Raw genomic sequence first — 22,734 nt, forward strand, 5'->3', positions numbered from 1 at the left:
ACATGAACAAAATATTCTGCTTCTACTGGTCCTTCCCCAGGTGTAAATCTATTGTTCTGGGGCTGAGGCTGGGCTGGATGTCCTATTTTATTTTATTTTATTCAGAAATCTTTGAAATGCTTGATGCCATTGCCTGACTGAGAGGACCTTTTATACGCAACAAAGAAAGGGGAAAAAAGAAAGAAAACTCAAGAAAGAAATGGTATATTGTAGGTCCCATTTAATTCATAAAATCCTAGAGTTGGAAGGGATCCCCAATGCAGGAATCGCCGCTAAATAATCCCTGACATACGGCCACCCAGCCTCTGTTTGAAAACCCCCAGCAAAGGACAGTCCAGCACCTTCCGAAGTAGTTCCGCTGGGCTCATTCCCCGGCAGCTTATTAAGAGTCTAATATAAATAGGCAAAACAAAATTTTAAAAATCCTTCCAGTAGCACCTTGTTGTTGTTTAGTCGTTTAGTTGTGTCTGACTCTTCGTGACCCCATGGACCAGAGCACGCCAGGCACTCCTGTCTTCCACTGCCTCCCGCAGTTTGGTCAAACTCATGCTGGTAGCTTCGAGAACACTGTCCAACCATCTGGTCCTCTGTCGTCCCCTTCTCCTTGTGCCCTCCATCTTTCCCAACATCAGGGTTTTTTCCAGGGAGTCTTCTCTTCTCATGAGGTGGCCAAAGTATTGGAGCCTCAGCTTCAGGATCTGTCCTTCCAGTGAGCACTCAGGGCTGATTTCCTTAAGAATGGAGAGGTTTGATCTTCTTGCAGTCCATGGGACTCTCAAGAGTCTCCTCCAGCACCATAATTCAAAAGCATCAATTCTTCGGCGATCAGCCTTCTTTATGGTCCAGCTCTCACTTCCATACATCACTACTGGGAAAACCATAGCTTTAACTATACGGACCTTTGTTGGCAAGGTCTCTGCTTTTTATGATGCTGTCTAGGTTTGTCATTGCTCTTCTCCCAAGAAGCAGGTGTCTTTTAATTTCGTGACTGCTGTCACCATCTGCAGTGATCATGGAGCCCAAGAAAGTAAAATCTCTCACTGCCTCCGTTTCTTCCCCTTCTATTTGCCAGGAGGTGATGGGACCAGTGGCTATGATCTTCGTTTTTTTGATGTTGAGCTTCAGACCATATTTTGCACTCTCCTCTTTCACCCTCATTAAAAGGTTCTTTAATTCCTCCTCACTTTCTGCCATCAAGGTTGTGTCATCTGCATACTACTTACCTGTAACTATAAATAGGCAAGAAAGCATTGTGCTGTCACTTCCACGACAAGCCGGCAGGTGGGGCTAAAGCGCAATACTTGGTGGTCTTGAAGGCGAAAGAACTGGCCGCTCTAGGAATAAAGCAGGAAATAGAGCTGCAAGAAGGCGCTCAGTTTGCATGCATGGGGTAAGTGAGAGCCGAAGTTTTTGGAGATGCAGGAAGGGAAGGTCTTTTTCTGGGGCTCCGGTTTTACAGGCAGTTGCAGCTTTGCACGTCATCCTGCCAGCTGCATGCCAGCAACTTTCAAAAATTTTCAGGCAGGGGTCTCTCCCAGCCGTACTGGGATGCTGGGGACTTGAACCTGCGACCTTCCCAAGTCAAATGCCTTGCTACTGAGTTAAGAGACCAGTCCTCATTGTTCCAAGTCAAGGGCTGATTTAAATAGGAGCATGGAAAGCTACCTTATACCATGTCAGGCCATTGGTCCATCTAGCTCAGCATTGTCTACACTGACTGGCAGCATCTCCCAGGGAATTCAGGTAGCGGTTCTCACACAGCTTTGTGCTGGCGATTGAACCTGCAACCTTCGCAAAAGCACGATTTAAAACACACCAGGGCATGCATTAAGCCTATGTGCTAAAGTAGTAGAGATACAGTAATGCTGCCAAGTTGTTAGTGCTGCAAGTTGTTTTAAATTGCTTTTAATGCTACAACCCACTCTGGGACTTTAAGATTAAAGGTGGGCAATAAATAACACACACACACAAACACAACATCAGCGTAAGGCACAAGTCAACATCTGCAGGAAAAAAGCAGTGGTCTCATTCTCTATAAAGCAGCTTCTCGTAGTAGGTTGCTGAGGATTTGTCCTTGCTTGTGGCTCCAGAATAATAATAATAATAATAATAATAATAATAATAATAATAATAATAATTTATACCCTGCCCATCTGGCTGGGTTTCCCCAGCCGCTCTGGGCAGCTCCCAACAGAACATTAAAAACACAATAAAAGATCAAACATTAAAAGCTTCACTCAACAGGGCTGCTTTCAGATGTCTTCTAAAAGTCAGATAGTTGTTTTTCCTTGACATCTGATGGGAGAGCGTTCCACAAGATAGGCACCACTACCAAGAAGGCCCTCTGCCTGGTTCATAGAAGAATCATAGAAACATAGAGGTGGAAGGAACCATGAGGATCATCTAGTCCAACCCCCTGCAGTGCAGGAATCTTTTTGCCCAGTGTGGGATTCCAACCCAGGACCCTGAGATTAATAGTTTCATGTTCTACTGACTGAGCTTTCTCTCCAGATACTCAGGCCTCTTGCTGTTCCCCCACATAGGTTTTCACACCAGCCATGATCCTCCGTGTGGGGCTGTGTCCTGGGCTCACGCCTGAGATGCTCCAGCATCTGAAGACCAGCGGCATCAAAACAGGTCAAGACTAGACTTCCTTTAGCCAGTTTGGGGTGGGTGCGTGGGAATGAGAAGGGTCTCTGTTCCATATCTTGGGGGTGGGGATGGAGGAGGCCTTTGAAGCTTCTGGGCAGTTATTACCATGATTTGTGTCTTGTCTTTGCAGATGTTGTTGGACTCCAACTCCCATCAGCCAGTATGGCCAGGAACCCGTAATGGGAGTTGGGTGTCCAATGACATCTGGAGGGCCACAGGTTCCCTGTTTCTGATTTGTTCAGCAAAGTGTGGCTTTTGAAGAAAGCCCAATGACTAAATCTGATAGCTCCCTGCCTGAAAAAGCTTCCAATATGATTTAAAAAATAAATTTTAAAAAATTACAGTGCAGTGGGTGAAGGGCGGGGGTTGGAAAAGGAGAAGGACATAAGAGGAATCCTGATAAATTGGACCAAAGACGTCAGTACGCAGCTGGATCCTCTAGGAAGCCCATGAGCATGTTATGGTGGCAATAGCCATCCCCCATGGTTTGTTTCTTGATAGTGTTGTTGTTTACTCGTTTAGTTGTGTCTGACTCTTCGTGACCCCATGGACCAGAGCACGCCAGGCACTCCTGTCTTCCACTGCCTCCCGCAGTTTGGCCAAACTCATGCTGGTAGCTTCAAGAACACTGTCCAACCATCTTGTCCTCTGTCGTCCTCTTCTCCTTGTGCCCTCCATCTTTCCCAACATCAGGGTCTTTTCCAGGGAGTCTTCTCATGAGGTGGCCAAAGTACTGGAGCCTCAGCTTCAGGATCTGTCCTTCCAGTGAGCACTCAGGGCTCATTTCCTTAAGAATGGATACGTTTGATCTTCTTGCAGTCCATGGGACTCTCAAGAGTCTCCTCCAGCACCATAATTCAAAAGCATCAATTCTTCGGCGATCAGCCTTCTTGATAGTAATAGTATACAATTCCCAGAGTGGTTTCACAATCAATCCCTCTTCACGGGGTCTCTATGAATACTGGTTTCATGACAACCCTTTTAGCACCCTTCACGAACTACAACTCCCTGGATCTTCCAGGGAAAAGCCATGACTGTTAAAAGTGGTATCACAGTGCTTTAAAAGGATGGGGTGAATGTGGCCTAAGTACAACACACACTGTTTTGGGGTGGGGCATGGCAGCCCCTGGAACACTACTGGCTCCTCTTATTCAAATCATAAATAGTACCATAAAGTGCTATTATACCACTTTAAGCAAACATGGCTTCCCTCAATGAATCATGGGAGCTGTCGTTCGCTGAGGACTCTGAGAGTTGTTAAAAGTTGTTCCCCTCAAAGAGCGCCAAATTCTCAGAGCTCCCTGTGAAGAGAGATTGACTGTTAAACACTCTGATGAAGTCTCAGTACCTGTAAGAAACTACAGTTCCCAGAATCCTTTGAGGCAAGCCATGGCTGTTTGAAGTGGTGTCGTAGCACTTTAAATGTACAGTGCAAATGTGGCCTAAATGGGGCACTATATTTTTTGTTTGGGACTGTTAGGGTCTGGTTTCCAGCTGCTGACTATTTCTGTGTGCTCCCCCCCCCCCAACATTTTGCAGTGGAAGATCTTGTTTCATCAGATCTGGAGGAAATTGCCCAGAAGTGTTCGTTGTCGTACAAGGTGAGTATATAAGAAGCTGCCTTATCCTGAATTAGGCCATTGCTCCACCTCACTCTATACTGCTGGCATCGACTGGCGGCAGCTTTCCAAGATTTCAGGGGACACCCCAGCCCTACCTGGAGATGCTGGGGTCCGAGTCTGGGACCTTCTGCATGCAAAGCAGGTGTTCTGTCACTGAGTTAAGAGTCTAGTCTTCATGGTTCCAAGTCAAGGGCTCAGTTGAATAAGAACATCGGAAGCTACCTTGAAGTGATTCCTACCCTTGGGTCCATCTAGCTCAGTACTGACTACACTGACTGGCAGCAATGGCTCTCCCAGGATTTAAGGCAGGAAGTCTCTCCTAACCCCACCTGGTGATTGTCAGTGTTTGTAAAAATAAAAAAAAGGAAAGGGTTCTGACATCCCTTTGTCTCCTCAGCCTGGTCCTCAGACCCTTGTCGGCATAAAGGAGTCCACAAGAATATCCTTGCAGAGTGCTTTCTGCTTTTATTCTTAAAAGTCTTTTTGCAAAAGTGACTGACCAACTGTACACACATTAACACTACCAGCTTTCACCAACCCAACCAACCCAACAACCAAACTAACATTTCTCCCTCTATATATACAACTCTGTGCAGGCCGCGGACTCATGCTGACTCAGCTTTTTAAGCATTAAAGAAACAGTGGCCATTTTAGCCGTGACAGTGATTCTACTGGTGATTGAACCTGCAACTTTCTGCATGAAAGGCAGGTGCTACATCACTTATGTATAACCCTTCACCAGGTCTTTTCAGATGGTTTTGACAATGTTTTATTGCTCAGTACACACAAAACAGGTAGCAATTCTTCTCTTGCTTCCCAACAAAGCAAGAGTTGAACGAAGATCTCTCTGCCAAGGCTAGAGATATTCTTATTCATATTATCATTATTACCATCGTTTATTATCACCACCACACCTTTTTCTAAGCTGCTTTTCAGATGGCTTATGTAGGGGAAAGTAAATAGCGAAAAGTTTATTTCTCCCTCTCTCAAAACACTGAAACTCTTGGACACCCAATGTAGTTGAATGTTGGAGGATTCAGGGCAGATAAAGTCCTTCTTCTTGAAGTGCATAGTTACACTACAGAGCTCCCTCCCACATGAGACAGGGATGGCAACTGAAAGAGGGTCAGACAAATTAAGGCTACCAATGTCTACTTGCCACAGCAGTTATGCTGTACCTCCACTGTCAGGCATGGTTTGCCATAGGGTATAAATACAATAAATAGAGTAAATAAATATAAATAAATGATGGTGTTGGAGGGTTAGTTTCCAGACCTGGCCTTGACTTATTCTGCTTTCTCCTCAGGCCTTAGCTGCAGTAAGGCGTATCTTGCTGGCCCAGTTTGCCTCATTCCCTGTCAATGGGGCAGACCTCTATGAAGAGCTCAAAAACACCACCGCCATCTTGTCTACCGGGAGCAAAAGGCAAGAGCAGACCCCGTCAACTCCTTTATCGGATCTTTCCCTCTAATGTCCAATAGTAAAATAGACAGGGCTTTCACCACAGAGATGTCAAGGGATAGAGTGGGGCAACTCTACATCTGCTGAGAATGTGCCTTATGGCATCTTTCCTTTTTCCAAACACACACAAGGATTTGAGGCTTCATGTGAGCCTCTGTGGCATGGGGACGCTGTGGTCTAAACCACTGAGCCTCTTGGGCTTGCTGATCAAAAGGTTGGCAGTTCAAATCCCTGCAATGGGGTGAGCTCCCATTGCTCTGTCCCAGCTTCTGCCAACCTAGCAGTTCGAAAGCACGCCAGTGCATGTAGATAAATAGGTACCATTGCGGTGGGAAGGTAAACGGCGTTTCCGTGTGCTCTGGCTTCCATCAACGGTATCCCGTTGCACCAGAAGTGGTTTAGTCATGCTGGCCACATGACCCGGAAAGCTGTCTGTGGACAAACACCAGCTCCCTTGGCCTGAAAAGCGAGATGAGCTCCGCAACCCTATAGTCACCTTTGACTGGACTTAACCGTCCAGGGGTCCTTTACCTTTACCTTTACCTCTGCCATGGGGGCCCAGGCCTAACTTTCTGCGGACCTTGGGAGATGGTGATCTGCTCTTGTTTTCTGGACCACCTCTCTGGGACTCCCTTCCTCTTCTGTCTTGTCTGGGAGAGAGGCATGCCAAGGCCTTCATTTCTCTTTCTGAGGGTGAGATAGTGAGGCCTGGTGGGATGTTCATGGCCCATGGGTCTGAGATTCCTGGCCCATGTGTGAGTCGATTTGCAATGGGGCCAAGCTCAAGGTGTCACTATTATTAAGGAAATACTGACTAAACATTAGGAATAACTCTGAGGGCAAGAGCTGTTTGACAGTGGAACAGACTAACTGAGAAGGTGGCAGGCTCTCTTTTGTTGAAGGTATTTAAACAGAAACTGGGTGGCCATCTGTCAGGGATTCTTTCGCTGTGGTTCTTGTGCTGCAGAGGCCTGGACTGGATGATCCTTGTTCTGCCTTCTGCCATTCTATTTCCCTGTTCTGATTATTTTTTCTTTTTCGTTTCCCATCGCGGTTCAAGCCTGGACAAGCTCCTGGACTCTGGCTTGTACACTGGGGAGGTGACTGAGCTTGTGGGGGCTCCTGGAGCTGGCAAAACTCAGGTAGGCCGCTTGTGAGTGGGGAGAATCCAGCAACTGAGGTCACCGGAGTCACTGTGGCTGTTCTGGTTGAAAATAGCTCTCAAAGCAGTTTAAAAGAATAAAATGATCAAAGAGAAGAATGGTCAACAATAATGGAAGACCTTCGAAAAGTTGAAATAGCAATAGGCTAAGCTTGCCTAAACAAAAATGTGTTTAGAAAGTGTAATATCAATAGACAGGGATTTCCATGATGATGATGATGAATGATGTTGGCTGGGGCTGATGGGGGATGGAGTTCAACTCACACCCGGAGCTTTTCCAGTTTTGGAAATGACATTTGTGGCGATTGTGCTTCATAGAATCATCACATGGGGAGGCATCTCAAAAGGTCCTCTAGCCCAGCTCAGCTTCTGTGCGCTCTCTGTCTCTCCATATTTCTAGGTGTGTCTCAACATAGCTGCAAGTGTCTCCCACAGCCTCAAGCAGAACCTTCTGTACATTGACTCCACAGGGGGCTTCACAGCCACCCGTTTGCTGCAGCTCCTTCAACTGAGGACTGAGGATGAGCAGGAGCAGGTCAGTGTGAGCCAAAGAGGACAAAGGGGCTCTTGTGGCCTCTTTATATTACTGCATTTACTGTAGTTATATTTTATTTTTAAATTCCTCTTAACGTAATAAAAATTAGATAGAAACAAAATGAGGGGTTGGCATCCATCTAAGTTTTACATAGAGTAGACCCACTGAAATTAATAGATCTCAGCCATATTCATTTCAGTGGGGCTACTCTCAAAACCAAGATGTGCTCTCCCAAGCCCACGTCTGCAGCACATTGGCACTCCTGTCTCAGTGACGTCTGTGCTGGCTTGGAAGAGGGCATGATCCCCAAGGACGTGATCTATGGGAAACTGGCTTCAGGCATCAGGCCTGTTGGCAGACCAACTCTGCGTTACAAAGATGTCTGCAAATGTGACATGAAGGCTGGCAACATCAGCCCCTGCTGTGTGGGAATCCCTTGCAAACCACCACAATGCCTGGAGACATAGAGTTGGGTCATACATCCAGAGGAGGAATGACCACTGGGGGAGCACAGAGAGAAGAAACGCCGTGGTGCATCTGCAGCAGCCCAGCCGGACTCCCTCCTCTGCCCCAGCTGCAAATAAACATGTCTCTCCCTATTGGTCTCTGCAACCACAGCAGTCACTGCAACCATCCAATGGTTTGACTTCATCCCCCAAGACACACTCCTCCATGGTCTCGCAAGACAGACGGCTGCCAACAACTCTGAGCCGGACTAATGTTGGGTACAGCCCTGTACGTTTTTTGTAAACCGCTTTGAGTTTGTGGTTCCCCTCCCAATCTAGTGGTATTTATAAATATGTTACAAATAATGCAGAGAATGAGACACATTCTTGGCTGTGTCTGCCTTAACAGCTTTTCCTCCCTGCACCCATAGGCAGAGGCTTTGCAGAGGGTCCAGGTCATCCGTGTCTTTAACGCCTATAAAATGCTGGACGCGTTGCAAGAGTTCCGCAGCAGTGCAGCCCACCAGGTGAGATTTCTCCAGTGCTCCCCTGCTTGCAAGACGCTCCATTGCTTTCCATCTCTAGAGCTCAAGCTGTTGCATCATATTACCCTGGAAATCCCCAACGTGTTGGAGTGTGTGTGAATGAGTGGCTTTCTGCACATGGTCAGCTATACCCTTCCCTGTTCTCAACTTGCGTGTGTGAATGAGTGGCTTTCTGCACATGGTCAGCTATACCCTTCCCTGTTCTCAACTTGCGTGTGTGAATGAGTGGCTTTCTGCACATGGTCAGCTATACCCTTCCCTGTTCTCAACTTGCGTGTGTGAATGAGTGGCTTTCTGCACATGGTCAGCTATACCCTTCCCTGTTCTCAACTTGCATCTTTGGGGGGTGGGGGAAGCCCTGGCACAGAGAGCACACATTGCAGAGCGGAGTCGTCAATCTTAATTTAAGCTGTGCACCACCCCCAGATCTTGTTACCACCTCTTTTCTCCTGTCCTTTGGGTTCTGCTATCCAGGACTATTGCAGTGGCTACTTTGCTGAATGCAAAATTAATTTCTGTGCCAGAAAACAAATGATTTCCCTGCAGTTTTCTGAGCTCTGAGATTTTCCAGGGGCAGAAGTCCTGGATTTCCTTGGTGGGGAGCCAAGGTAATCCCTTGTGGGATGTGCGCAGAGGAAGGCAACCAAGATGATGAAGGGTCTGGAAACCAAGCCTTGTGAGGAACGGTTGAAGGAGTTGTGTATGCTTAGCCTGGAGAAGAGAAGACTGAGAGGAGATGTGATAGCCATCTTCAAATATCTGAAGGGCTGTTGCATGGAAGATGGAGCGAGCTTGTTTTCTGCTGCTCCAGAGAGGAGGACCTGAACCAATGGATTCAGATGGTAGGAAAGGAGATTCCAACTAAACTTCAGGAAGAGTTTTCTGGCAGGAAGAGCTGTTCAGCAGTGGAACAGATTGGAGGGAGGTGGACTCTCTTCATTGGAGGTTTTTAAACCAAAGTGGGATGTCTGTCTGTCAGGGATTCATTAGCTGGATTTCCTGGATTGCGGGTGTGTGTGTGTGTGTGTGTGGTTGGACTAGATGACATTGAGGTTCCTTCGGGCCCTGCAATTCTCTGATTCTACAACTGTGGCCTACTGTTAATTTGCCCTGCTTCATCATTGGTGCCTCAGCTGCGGAGGGCGGGATACAAATAAAAAATTATTATTATTATTATTATTATTATTATTATTATTATTATTATTATTCTCTGCACATTCTCCCTCAGGTTGTCAGTGCATCTGGGCCAGTGAAAGTTCTGGTGATTGATTCCATCTCCGCTGTTGTTTACCCTCTTTTGGGAAGTCGGCAGCCTGACGGTAAGCAACAAGCCCACCCCTGTCTCTCAGCAGGCACTCGCCTGTTCCAGGTTAAGGGGTTCCACAGAGGACAGCCCCCCCAATCTTGCTGTTGGGTTTATCTTATATACCAGAGACGGGGAACCTGTGGCACGCCAGCTATTCTTGAGAGGTTTCACAATCAATCCCTCTTCCCAGGGAACTCTGGGAGCTGTACCCCTGTGAGCGGAATAAGGGGTCTCCTAAAAACTCTCAGCACCTTTGACAAACTCAGTTCCCAGAATTCTTTGGGGGAAGCTGTGACTGTTTTACAGTATTGTAACGCTTTAAACGTATGGTGTGATTGTGGCCTGAAATATTCCTGCCACTGCTGCATGTGGTGGGGCTGCGTTGGGGGTGGGGAGGAGCTCCAAAAGCTGATGAGCACATTTCTCCTGATTGGCTGAAAAACCCCTTGCTCCCACGGAGAAACAGCAGTTAATGGCAAGGACCACGTCTTGTGTCTTTCCTGCAGGCATGGCCCTCATGATGCATTTGGCGTGGGAGATGAAAACGCTCGCCAGAGAGCTTGGAATGGCTGTCGTGGTAAGTGGTTGAGAGCAGCCACTAGACACCCGCCTTTTTAAAAACTTTGTCCCTGATGATTGCATAGGAGAAGAAGGGGGTTACATCAGTGGTTCACTAATCTTTCTGGGCCACCGCCTCCTTGGTTCCCCATAAACTCATCCCCAGTGCTCCCTAGCCAGGGTTGTATAGTTAGAGTGTCAGACTAGGACCTGGAAGGCTGGGGTTCAAATTCTGACACAAGCAGGAAGCCCTGCCTCCAAATCATTCAGGTTTGTGGCTGAGGGGGAATTTTAAATTATTCTAGAATGGGGGGGGGGGGGGCTTGTACAGCAGACCCAAAAAGGGTTTGTGCAGCTAACTACAGTGGTACCTCGGGTTACATACGCTTCAGGTTACAGACTCCGCTAACCCAGAAATAGTACCTCGGGTTAAGAACTTTGCTTCAGGATGAAAACAGAAATCGTGCTCTGGTGGCGCGGTGGCAGTGGGAGGCCCCATTAGCTAAAGTGGTGCTTCAGGTTAAGAACAGTTTCAGGTTAAGAATGGACCTCCGGCAAGAATTAAGTGCTTAACCTGAGGTAACACTGTACTCTGAAAGGCAAATGAAAGAGGACTAAAACTTGCCACTCTGTTTTCAGCTGACAAATCACGTGACCAGAGACAGTGGCAATGGCCATCTCAAACCAGCACTGGGTCGCTCGTGGAGTTTCGTGCCCAGCACCCGGGTGCTGTTGGAGGACAGCAAGGAATCTTGCGGGGGAACTGGCACCTCCCGAATTGCGTCCTTGACAAAATGTCCTCGGCAGGTGAGAACTTGGGGAGGACATGCATGCCCCTGTATCCCTAGATTAAGGTAATGTGGAATCATGGGGTAGGCAATTTCAGATGATCTAGCAATTGCAATTGTAGATGACCTAGCACTGTTCTTGAGAGTGGTCTGGGCTTTTAAAGGGCATTTTAGAGCATCTGTACCTGGATTTTCAGCCAAAAAGAACCTCCCAGAGTGGCTTACATACAAACAACTGAAAATAAGGCAATTCCTGCCTGCAGGCTGACTATCCGAAAGACAGTCTGAAAGGAGGAGGGAGGATTAGGAAAAAAGGAAATTTGGGTGCCTGTTCTAAAAGAATACCTGGAATGGAAGTAGTTCAGGGGCAGGAGGCACAGCCTGATAGAGCTGCCTTTTCAGCAGACCTGATGGGATTTAAGAGGAAGCCAGCCCTGCAGCTTCCGCTCCAGGAACCTTGCAGCCCTTCATTAGCACATTCCTCAGCTCTGCATAAAATAAGAGACTGATCCTTATATTCTGTCCTTTGTCTTTTGCAGCCTGTTGGGATTCGGGTAGATCTGGATCTGGGGAACTGGGATCTGACGGAAGGTGCAGCATGATGTCAGCTGGAGAGGGACCCTGATGGAAGATGCTAATGGAGGGGGCCCTGCCTCTTCATCACAGCTGGCTCCCTTGCAGGATGAGGACCCCAGAGGTGGAGAGAGCAGCTTCAGGAGATGTCCTTCCTTGCTTTTCTACGTACCGACATTCTCCTGATTACTTGTGGAATAGCAATAGGTGGCTACGTTGCCATGCCATGGTTCCACTTGGCTGTAACTTAATGTGGATAAATTTCTGGTTTGAGAGGAATAAAAAGAAAAAAGAAATAGGATGACCATTGTTGTTACTTCCAGGAAATGAGTCTCTGTGTTCTTATTCTTTGTTTTGCTGTGATATTGTTGCGTGGGCCTCAGTCTCCGAGTGGCGAAAGACCAGTTTGGTTTCCTTAGAATTAAGGTCAGTGGAGACTGTGGTGTCTTTAGAATACATGGTTTTATTTACACGTAACATATAACTTGAGCATAGGATGGAGGGGCTCACAGCATTAACACCCCAGCATATCTTTTTTCCTCATTAGGTTTCCAGGGAAGCCCCAAGTCACAGCCTTGGTGGTTCAGCGATAAAACTGGTAGCACATTTGCAAAGCTAAGCAAGGTCTGGTATGGTATCAAATTGGATGGGGAACTGCATTTTGAGATTCCTGCATTGCAGGGAGTTTAATAATAATAATAATAATAATAATAATAATAATAATAATAATATCTTTATTGTCATTGCCCCCTCTCAGGGTCAACGAAATTACTTGACTGCTCCATAAAAACACTAATTAAAACAATACAGTATAGTACAGCAAGGAAGATTAGATGACTTTCAAAGTCCAGGCTTCCCATTCAGGGCTGAGATCGCTCTGGAGAAGAAGCTGTTCTTCAGACGGCTCGTTCTTGTCTTCATCGTCCTGTATCTCCGTCCCGATGGCAGGAGCTCGAAGAGACAGTGACCAGGATGCGATGGATCTTTCACTATGTCCAGTGCCTTCCTATGGCACCTTGTGGCATAAATCTGCTCTAAGGTGGAAAGTGGGCAGCCAACAATGCTCTCTGCTGCCTTAACAACTCTGCACAACCCCATCCTGTCCTGGGTAGTACAGCTTCCGTACCACACACATAAGCCATAAGTGAGCACGCTCTCAATGGCACAGTGATAGAAGGCAAGCAGCAGTTTCTGCGGAAGATGGTTTTTCCTTAGAATTCTCAAAAAGTAGTCTCTGCTGCGCCTTCTTCACAAGCCCCCTTGTGTTGACACTCCAGGACAGATCCTCTTGTAATTCAATGCCCAAAAATCTGAACGTTGTTACCCTCTCCACACAGACCCCATCAATCAAAAGTGGCTGGATATTGACTAGAAGACCCTTGGAGTCCCTTCCAAATCTACAATTCTGTGATCCTATTTTCTTCATATATTAGTTAGTTCTCAGGGTCACATGTATTTCTGAGCCACTGAACTCAAGACAGAACATGTGTCTCTCTGGCTTCCAGCACCACCATCCATGTCCCGCCCCCGCTGCTCACCCCATTATTGTTCGCCATCTTAGGATGAAGTGGCTTCCAACCATGTCAGGTGAGAAAAGGCCCGCCCATTTCTCACTGTGGCAACAGAGTTCACTGTTTGGCCATGTTAATAGCAGTACTTAAATGGTCATCTGAGGCAATCACCATAAGAAATGAACTAGTCTGACTGGTTCATCAGATTCATTCTTCTACAGTCTATCCTCACAGATACAGGTATGCAGGTTTTGTAGGGGACCAGGCGCATCATCCAGACGGGACGCCCACAATACTCATCACACTATTCTGAAATCCTGTTATTGATCAGTGTGGTTAGGTTCCTATGACCTCCTCTTTAGATAGTAATGTGTGCTCATGTATAGTGCATTAAGTTTGTATAAAAACAATGAATAGCTTTTTAAATTTGTTGCGCTAGGCTGTAGCAGCACAGAACAGGATAACGAAACTTAAGCCACATAGTAGGATGTACATAAATTCACATAGAAAAAATATATCACTACGGTTTGCAATTAGTACAATTAGCAATAAGGAATAATAAAATTAAAACATTCAAAGTGCAGAACATATAGACACGTATTCTTAAAATAAAACATGATATTTATTTAGTACAAAATGTAATACATGACATTAAAAGTGTTTGTGTGGGGTGGGGGAATGATCTCAAAAACGAACACCCTTTGGTTAATTTTTTAGTGGATACTTACAGAGGACAATAAGAGAGGTGGACAAGTGATAGTTAACAATTTTTTATTTTAATTTTTTTAAAAATGCTAGCTACCATTAAAAAAAAATTCTGAAAAGGAATTTTTATATCCCGCCCCACCGCCCAAAGCGAAATTCGAAAACGTGGTTTGTCCTTGTTTCGTGGCGACTTTCGGCCTCCGCTCCGCTAGGGAGCGGCGAGGCGCACGCAGGCGTCCGCTTGTCGGTCTCTCTAGCCCCCAGACAGCCCTCGTCTCTGTGGCTCACTGCTTGGCCGCCTTCTCTCATCTCAACCATAGAGAGAGGGGGCGCGCGGATGCGGAAGCCCGACGGGGCTTTCCGCTCTTCCCCAACGCTGCCCCGCCTCCCTCTCTCCCCACCCGTTGCCATGGGAGCGAGCGGCGCTGCCCAGGGAGGCCAGGCGGCGGCCGGAGGGGGCGGAGCCGTGCCGGCGGCCCGCCCACTTCTCCATCTGGCTCAGTCAGTCGCAGCCCGGCCTTCGGCGAAGGAGGAAGCGCCGTGGAGGTAAGCAGGGGCCCCTCCCTTGGCCCGAAGGTAGAAGGAGGGGGGGCAACGGAAAGCGTGGCGGGGGGAGGAGGCGGTGCCTGCTGGGCTATGAGAGAGAGAGATTGTATGGGGGGGCAGCTATGGGGCTGGAGTGTGGGAAGAAATAAGGGGGTGTGGCTTCTTTTGTGGGGGTCTGTTAGTGGCAGAAGTTTAATGGGGAGAGCCTTTTCCTTAATGACACCCAGTACTGGTGGTGGTGAGGAAATGTGGACATTATAGGGTAATAATATAGGGGGTGGGGCTCCTGCTTCTTAATGAGAGCAAGTTAAGTTGGTTGAGGGGGCAGAGACTCCTGAGGTGAGAGAGGCTTATTATTACTACTAATACTACTATTATTATTATCATCATTATCATTACATTTATATACCATATTTTCTTCCAAGGCACTTGAAGGTTGTGGGCATAGTTCTCCCCCTCCTCATTTTATCATCACAACAACCCTGTGAGGTAGCTTAGGCTAAGAGATGCTGACCCAGTGAGCCTCGTGGCCAAGTGGGAGGATTTGAAGCCTGGCCTCCGGGTAGTTCTAGTCCAGCACTCTAACCATTACACCATACTTCTTTTTAAAGAGAGATCCAGTTTGTCTGGTGGTGAGAGGAAGTGTGGAATCGATGGGGTTGCGAAGTAGATAGCTCAGGAGGTAGAGCATGAGAGGGCTGGGTGTGTGTTTGTTGTTGAGCACTGGCTCTTGTTTTGAAAGAGGGTCTGGGTGTTTATGGAGCAGGGAAAGCAGAGGGGAGGCAGTTGAGTAGATTCTATGGGTGCAGCAAAGTTGGGGCTGGGGACGGAGATTGGTGTCTAGCTTTTGCTTTCAAAGATATTTTGCTGGGAGGAGGGGCATCAGAGTTCACAGGGCTGGGTGCCTGTGCATGGGATGACAGTAGGAAGCAACTGATAGAGGAGTACAGTCTAGTCCAGCATCTTGTTCAGTGTAGGGCTGTATCTCAGTGGTAGAACACCTGCTTTGCATGCAGAATGTCCCAGGTTCAGTCTCCGTTGGCATCTTCAGGTAGGGCTGGGGAAAGAATCCTGCCTGCCAGTCAGTGTAGACAGCATCTTCCTCTGATCTTCAGTGACCTTATACCAAGTCAGACCCTTTTGTCTATCTAGCTCAGTATTGTTGACACTGACTGGCAGCAGCTCTCTAGGTTTTCAGGCAGAGGGGAATCTAAGTGCTACCTGGAGATGCCACTGGGCATTGAACATGGGGTCTTTCTGCATGCAGAGCAGGTGCTCTGCTACTGAGTTATATCCCTTCCTAGGAACATAGGAAGATGTCTTCTACTGAGTCAGACTGTTGGTCCATCTCCCTCAGTATTGTCCGTGCAGGCTGGCAGCAGTTCTGCAGGGTTTCAGGCAGCGGACTGTTTCCCAGCCCTACCGGGAGATGTTGAGGAATGAACCTGGGGCCTCTGCAAGCCAAGCAGGTACTCTCCCATGGAGCTACTGTTCTTATAATATAGCGTACTACAGCTTCATGGAGTGGCGTCCAACCTCTGATGAAACGCCTCCAGAGAAGTATAGCCACCCCCCACCTTCTGAGGTAGCCTGTTCCACTAATGCTTAGCTGAAATAAGTCCCTACCGTTTCAATGTGGATATTCCAGCTCTGCCCCTTGGAGCAACTCAGTAAGTGCTTGCTTTGCCTTCTGCTCAGCAGCACCTCAGATATCTGAAGATAGCTAATTGTGTGTGTGTGTGTCTGTCCCTCTCTGGTGGTTGGAGAGATGGTCAGAGAGGCCTAAAAAGGTAAAGGGACTCCTGACCATTAGGTCCAGTCGTGACCGACTCTGGGGTTGCGGCGCTCATCTTGCTTTATTGGCCGAGGGAGCTGGCGTACAGCTTCCGGGTCATGTGGCCTAGCGGTTAGCAATTCCAGAGAGGAGGCGAACTGGGTTCATATCCCCCTCAATCTGTCACAAAGCTCACTGGGTCACTTGGGGCTGGTTGATGTCTCCTATAGGCTAACCTACCTCACAGGAGCGTTGTGAGGATAAAATGGGGAGCAGGAAGAGCCATGTGCTGCCTGGAGGACAGGTGAGATATAAATGATAAAAAACTGGGGATAATAATAATACTTTCACTTTGGAGATACCATGGTTTGGGGGCAGTTGGGGAAGAGAGCAGAATTTGTAGGGCTGGGATTTTGGGTGTGGCAATGAGGAGGTTGTTAGTAGGGCAGGGAGGTTAATTGGAGCAGCAGCAAGAAGGTGAAGGGAGGTGGCTGTTGCTTCTTTAGAGAGGTGATTTTTTTAGGTTGGCAGATGGCCGTGGAGAATCTTTGGGGCAGAGTTGCAGCTATAGGAGAGGGATGGAGAGTCTCACACATAGGACTCTCTGGGCCTTGCTGTCTGGTCCTTGGAACTCTCCCAAAGCTCTGCCCCCTCTTCCCAGGCCCCACCCCTCACTGGCCCTGCCTTGCACCCTCCTCCAGTGTTTTTTCCTGTCTGGAATGCTTCCTTGAACTCTGATCTAGTGCAACTCCCTGCAATGCTGGAATCACAGCTTAAGAATCCCTGACGGATGACTATCCAAACTCTTTTTAAAATCCTGTAGTGAAGGAGAGCCATAGACTCATAGAATTGTAAAGTTGGAAGGGACTGTGAGGGTCATCTAGACCAACGCCCTGCAATGCAGGAATCTTCTGCCTGGTGTGGGGTTTGGCCCTTGATAAAGAGGATCATGCTCTACCAACTGAGCTATTCACCTTGGTATAATCATAGAATTGTAGAGTTGAAAGGGACCCCAAGGGTCATCTAGTTCAATCCCTATAATACAGGAATCACAGCTAAGGAATCCTTGACAGCCATCCAGTCTCTGTTTAAGAATTTGAATGGGTTTGGTTGGGAATATTTGTTGGGGGTCACTTAACACTGGGGCTGGATTGTGGATGGTTTTGAGAGTGTTTTGTCTGGGTGGCAGAGCAGGGAAAATGATTGTAGAAGTACAGATACCACGAATGTAATCATACCCCAATGCCTCTTGTGGGTTTGTCCAGTGCTTTGCTGTAGTATTGGCCAACTCTTCTTAAAAACAGGCCATGGATAGGATTTGGTATGTTATGGGAAATCCTTACCTTGGCTATTAATGCAAGATGAAATCACATGATCCTACAAACATCATCAGTGTAAATGTCCTCTCCTGCCACCATAATGTTCTTCTGTACTGTCCTCATTACCTATCCCATTAACTCTCAGGGCCGGTACTATCATTATACTGACTGAGGAAATTGCCTCAGGCGGTGGGTACTGGAGAGGGGCTGCTGCCATTCCTCTTTGTTCCTCTGCCCATTCTTCTTTGTTGGAAATCAAAGCTGGGTGTGCCACAGGCCTGTTTTACATCTTCCCTATGCCAAGTTGCTCCCCTTGGGTGCCCTGGATGAGACTTCCCCATTTGCCGGCATTTGGTTGACGGCCCTCCATCTTGTCCTCAGACGCTTGTGGCAAAATGTCCTATTTTGGGGGCAGTGCTTAAGTACAGGAGCCAAGACAGCTGAAATAAAGTCTGGGTGTGAACGCACTTTAAGTTGAGTTGGTGCCAACACCTTTCGTTGCACACTTCTTCAGAGGAAATTGCACTTTCCGTTTTGGGAGCAGATTGAGAACGAAAATGCGTGCTCTACTTTCAATTTTTAGTAGTAATGCGCAGTGGCAGCTCAGAGAAGTGTGTGCCCTATGAGTCAGCACAGAGTGGTAAATATTGTTTGCTGTGAGTGCTGGAACTCTGTGTGTGGCAATGTAGACTGGAAATGTAGGCTGCTGTCTGCGGCTGATAAGAGTTGTAGTCTAAAAACATATGGAAGGCGTGAGTATGTTGGAAATAAAGGATATCCATGTGAGTTGGGTAAGTCATGTGGAAGGGAATTTACACTGTTCTTTGATGATCAGTGGGAACTTCTGTGAGATCCCATATAAGCAGGCACGCTTTGGAACTCCTTGCCTCTTGACACCAGGCAGGCATCTTCACTATTTGGCACCTCCTAAAAACAAGCCTGCCTAGATATGTAGAATATTGACATGTTTTTTTAATCTGTTTTAGCATCGATTTTATTTTTAAAGTTATAGGTAGTTGTGTTTTCCTGATAGTTTTATTGTTTTACTCTTTTTTTTTGTATACTGCTTTGAGCTTTTTTCTTTTTTTCACAATCAAGCAGGATAAAAATTGTATTAAAGTCTTGCTTCTGTTCATCATGGTATAAATCAAGGCGTAGACCTTCCTTCTCTAATCAGTTGCCCGCTGTTGCAGGCTGTGAAGAGGAAATGTTTAGAGGGACTTTGGACAATGGGGCTGACTCTTGAAAAAAAGAATTTAAAAAAATTGCTTGCTAACCTGTGAGTCAGGTGTGAAATGGCTTTATCTCTCCTGCCACTATCAAAACCTCATGGTTGAATTTGTTCACTGCCCTGCTATAAGTTGCTGCGCACTTTATTCCTTATGGTGTACTCGCCCATCTGTTGAAGCAGCATTGAGGCAAGTTCTCCACCATTAAGCTGGTGTGCAGCAGCTTTTTATCGGGAACCGAACACACATCTGTAATTTGCTGTAAAACTGAACATGTTTACATGTAGAAGTACATGCTTTGGTGTGGTGTTTTGGCGTGGGCTTTGCCCTCAGGACCGTTTAATGCACACACTGCGCCGTTGTCCTTTCTCCTGTTCCTGCTGAACATAAATAAGGAACTGGAGGAAATGGCGTTTGGGTTTCAGCAGTCTCTCTCGCTGGGCTTTGGATTGAAAAATACGGTGTTTGTTTACTTGAAGTTATCTTCAACCGCCCAGAAGACGGTGGCATGTTGCCAGGCTCCAGCTAAGGTCAGCATTCAGCCTCTGGCTCAGTCTTGCTTGTTCATTTTAATGGGTAAAGCAGGGGATCCTAAAGGTAAGAGCATCTACTGTACATGTAGACAGTCCCAGGTTCAGTCCCTAGTGGCATCTTCAGGTAGGGCTGAGATTCTCCCTTGCCTGAAACCCTGGAGAGCTGCTGCCAGTCAGTGTAGACAAAAACAGCCTGACTCTGAATAAGACAGCTTCCTACATAGCTTCGGTGGGGCAAAAGGAAGAGCAGGAAGCACAGGAATCAACATGGCTTGGACCCTCCTCTTGATAACAATGGGAGCATAATGGCTATGTGGGCCGATGTAGCACTGACAGTGAATAATGACTTAATTGCTCTGGAGAAACAGGCTCAGAAGCCTTGTTGTGTCTGTAATTGCTGTGCTGCGTACGTGTTTGCTACCTCTGGGGCTGGAACATGGCAATCCCATACAATTTAATGGGTTTCTGAAAGGTAAAGGGGCTTGCGGCATCAGGGAGCAGGCTGTACACTTCCTCTTTTCTTGTTGCTGCTTGTTGTTGATGGGTCTTCTCTAAAACTTAAATAGCTTCCTTATTATGGAAGGCTGCTGTTCATTCTCTCCATCTCAGAGCTTTGCTGGAGGCCCAGCTCCATTTGGCACCTCCTTGTTTAGAAATTGGTGCCTGAGTTGTGATTTTTATTTTCCTCTTCCCTCCCTCACCCTTTCCCCTTGTGTGTCATGTTTATTTTTAGATTGTAAGCCTGTGGGTAGGGACTGTCTTGTTTTGATTGTATATAAGCCGCTCTGGGAGCCTTTTGGGCTGAAGAGCGGAGTACCAATGTTCTAAATAATTTTTTGGGGGGTGGATGACCAGGTACTTCTGCTACTGTTGGCTGTGTGTATAACCAGGCACATGACAAGACATTTTAAAGAACATAGATGTGGTAACAGTTACTTACAGCTTGCATGGAACCAGATCTATGTGATGCCAACCTTTTAGGTACTGCATGTGTGGAGAGCACACACATACAATTTTATTTACCTAGGCAATTTATTTTGGGACAGACCGGTAGTTCAGGGACAGAGCACCTGCTGTGCATGCAGAAGGAGCAAGGTTTGATTCCTGACACCTCTTTTTATTGATTTTATACCCCACCTTTCCTCCCAAGGAGCTTGAGGTGGCATACATAGTTCTCCTTGCCTCCTCATTTAATCTCCTCAACAACCCTGCGAGGTAGGTTAGGCTGAGAGGCAGTGACTGACCCCCAAAGTTGCCCAGTGAGCTTCATGACCAGGTGGTGGCTTTGAACGCTGGTTTCCCAAGTCCTAGCCCAACACTCTAACCATCACACCACCACTGACTCTCTTTAGGTAGGGCTGGGAAACCCTGGAGAGCTGCTGCCAGTCAGTGTGAGTGATACTAAAGTAGATGTAGCAGCAACTTCTCCTGTGCCCTTTTTGAAATGGGGTACTTGCTCAAAGCATATGGTCTCAACAAGCAAATGGAAGAGTGAACAAGGAATTTATGGGAAGTGGAAGAAATTTAGAAAACCTCCAAAATTAGGGTCCTCCCCTTCTGATTTCATCTCACCCGTTCTGCCGCTTCCATCTGCCTGACTGACCTCACTCACCTGAGCTATAAACTGGGCAGATCCTTGCTTTAAAGTGTCATGCCCTTGTGGTAATGTCCTGGGGGGGGGGGGAGCTTTGTGTACATGGTCAATTTACTTGGAGCTCATGGGAGCGCCTTAATTATTATAAGCTCTGACTTGTTTAAAAGTTTTTTTTAAATGGGTGGGGAATCAGACTGAAATGAGTTGAAATTGAAGCAGGGTAGGGGGCTTGAGAGGATTAACATTCCTAAGTGTGTTTTCTTGGAGTGGACTTTACTCTTCTAATGGGTGTAGGATCGCATCTCAGATGATCATAAAATGAGGCTGCTGGATCAGGTCAATGCATCCTGTTCTCATTGTGGCCAACCAGATGCTGTGGGAAATAGGCAGGCAGGATTTGAGCGCAAGAGCCCTCTCCCCTCCTGTGGTTTCCAGCAACTGGAATTCAGAAGCATTAATGTGGAGGTGTGGAGTCCACAGTGTAGAGTCGTCCATGTTTACCACATTTTATAACCCGCCCCATCCCCACAATGATTTAGTTATTCCATTTTTAAACAACATTTTCTTCCAAGGAGCTCAAGGTGGTGTACATGGTCCCCCTGCCCCACCATTTCCTCCTCTCCAAAACCCTGTGAGGCTGAGAGAGGATGGCTTGCCACGGTCACCCAGTGAGCTTTGTGGCTGAGTGATGATTTGAACCCTGGCTTCCCAGGTCATAGTCCAATGCCCTAACACCACACTGGCTCTCATTTTTAGCACCAAATCTTGGCATCTGTTGTTTCAGTACACAGAAGCATTGGAATCTTAGCTTTGGCTTGTCTGGAAAGAATCTGTGATGTGCCCTGCTTATGAAACAGTAAGAGGTCATTTTCCTGGAGTCGAATCTGATGATATGGTCACTTTCAAGTGTGACATCTTTTGCTGATCTGAACCTTGCTAGCCTCATCTGAATTGCACTGGAATCAAAGAGCAGGTCTTGATGCTTGTGTCTGAACCTGCCATCCCATCCAGTTGTATATTTTCCAATTGTTTTTACATGCACATGCTTGTATCATAATGTAGATATTGTTATGGGTTTTTTGGGGGGCAGATCCCCCCTAAATTGCTGGATGCCAGATCCTCCCCATAATTCCTGGATTTAGTAAGAGTCAGATCTGATTAAACTTTACCAAGCACTGAAACCCCCTAGATTTAGTTATGCAAGTCAGCTCTGCAGAGCTAGTTGATGGGCCATTAGCAGGGGACAAAAGCCGCTGATGGCACATCCAGAAAACCATCAGAGGACAAGACTGTCAGGCAAGGGGAGAGGGGCTCCTTTGCTGGGTGCTAGTAGACTGGGGGGAGGTCCTTAGCAGTAAGAAGGAGAGGGAGGGACAGAACTCTATGTGAGCTGGGCATGACATGCTGGAACTAAGAGACACAGAGGATGGCTTTTTGCTGTCTGTTGAATCCAGTGCTGTCCTTAAGACGCTAATAGGATGTTAGTGCTCTACAATTGCTCCATCTGGACTGAGGTTGTATATATGTGTAAAAAACCCCATATATCGTAAAGACACCACAATCCCTCCTGTGCCTAATTTCTGAAAGAAATGCAAACCATGGCTAAGCACCTGGAACTTCTGGAATCTCACATGGCTTGGAGATTGGGGTGGCATGCAACAATATTTTAAGATTATCTCATACTTAAGATGAGTATCATGTTGCTTTGAACACATCAAGCTGCTTTATTCCAAATAAGCCCTGATTCAGTAGCTGTTGCTGGCCTTATCTCTCATTAATTAGCCTAATCCCCTTCTAAAGCCCTCCAAGTTGGAAGTCATTAGTGCATTCATTTCTACAAGATAGCCCAAGATGGCTCTCCGAGGCCTGTGGGCA

At 46.9% G+C, this 22,734-nt stretch overlaps 2 protein-coding genes and 1 long non-coding RNA gene across 5 annotated transcripts in view; 2 read left to right on the forward strand and 1 right to left on the reverse strand.

Annotated features, from left to right (window-relative positions):
- Nucleotides 1-1,274: 1,274 nt before the first annotated feature.
- On the forward strand, nucleotides 1,275-11,975 carry RAD51D (RAD51 paralog D). Its single transcript, XM_083588132.1, has 11 exons — nucleotides 1,275-1,390; nucleotides 2,544-2,637; nucleotides 4,192-4,253; nucleotides 5,581-5,699; nucleotides 6,796-6,877; nucleotides 7,298-7,432; nucleotides 8,310-8,405; nucleotides 9,652-9,742; nucleotides 10,236-10,306; nucleotides 10,927-11,094; nucleotides 11,615-11,975. Exons 1-11 carry the CDS (start codon nucleotides 1,382-1,384, stop codon nucleotides 11,675-11,677), a joined length of 990 nt encoding a protein of 329 aa, XP_083444258.1. The 5' UTR covers nucleotides 1,275-1,381; the 3' UTR covers nucleotides 11,678-11,975.
- Nucleotides 4,105-22,734, reverse strand: part of LOC310750291 — a 39,942-nt gene continuing 21,312 nt past the window's right edge. Inside the window, exon 2 of the long non-coding RNA XR_014542043.1 lies at nucleotides 4,105-4,149. This is a non-coding gene — a long non-coding RNA (uncharacterized lncRNA). The remainder of the gene's footprint in view (nucleotides 4,150-22,734) is intronic.
- The window catches only part of RFFL (ring finger and FYVE like domain containing E3 ubiquitin protein ligase), a 36,609-nt gene continuing 28,056 nt past the window's right edge, over nucleotides 14,182-22,734 (forward strand). Inside the window, exons 1-2 of one of the 3 annotated variants that reach the window (XM_083588130.1) lie at nucleotides 14,306-14,410; nucleotides 16,415-16,488. The gene's annotated coding sequence lies outside the window, so the exon portion shown is untranslated. Of the gene's footprint in view, nucleotides 14,411-16,414; nucleotides 16,489-18,092; nucleotides 18,295-22,734 lie in introns of those variants that run through there. The other 2 variants (XM_083588129.1, XM_083588131.1) reach the window with 2 other exon arrangements.

The sequence above is a fragment of the Podarcis filfolensis genome (assembly GCF_964270895.1).
Source record: "Podarcis filfolensis genome assembly, chromosome: 15".
NCBI lineage: Eukaryota > Metazoa > Chordata > Lepidosauria > Squamata > Lacertidae > Podarcis > Podarcis filfolensis.

Bases quoted from the DNA above. Each gene is read 5' to 3' on its own strand.
- RAD51D (XM_083588132.1), top strand. The intron at 2,638-4,191 runs GTCAAGACTAGA...AACATTTTGCAG, and splicing joins GACCAGCGGCATCAAAACAG to TGGAAGATCTTGTTTCATCA. The intron at 11,095-11,614 runs GTGAGAACTTGG...TGTCTTTTGCAG, and splicing joins TGACAAAATGTCCTCGGCAG to CCTGTTGGGATTCGGGTAGA.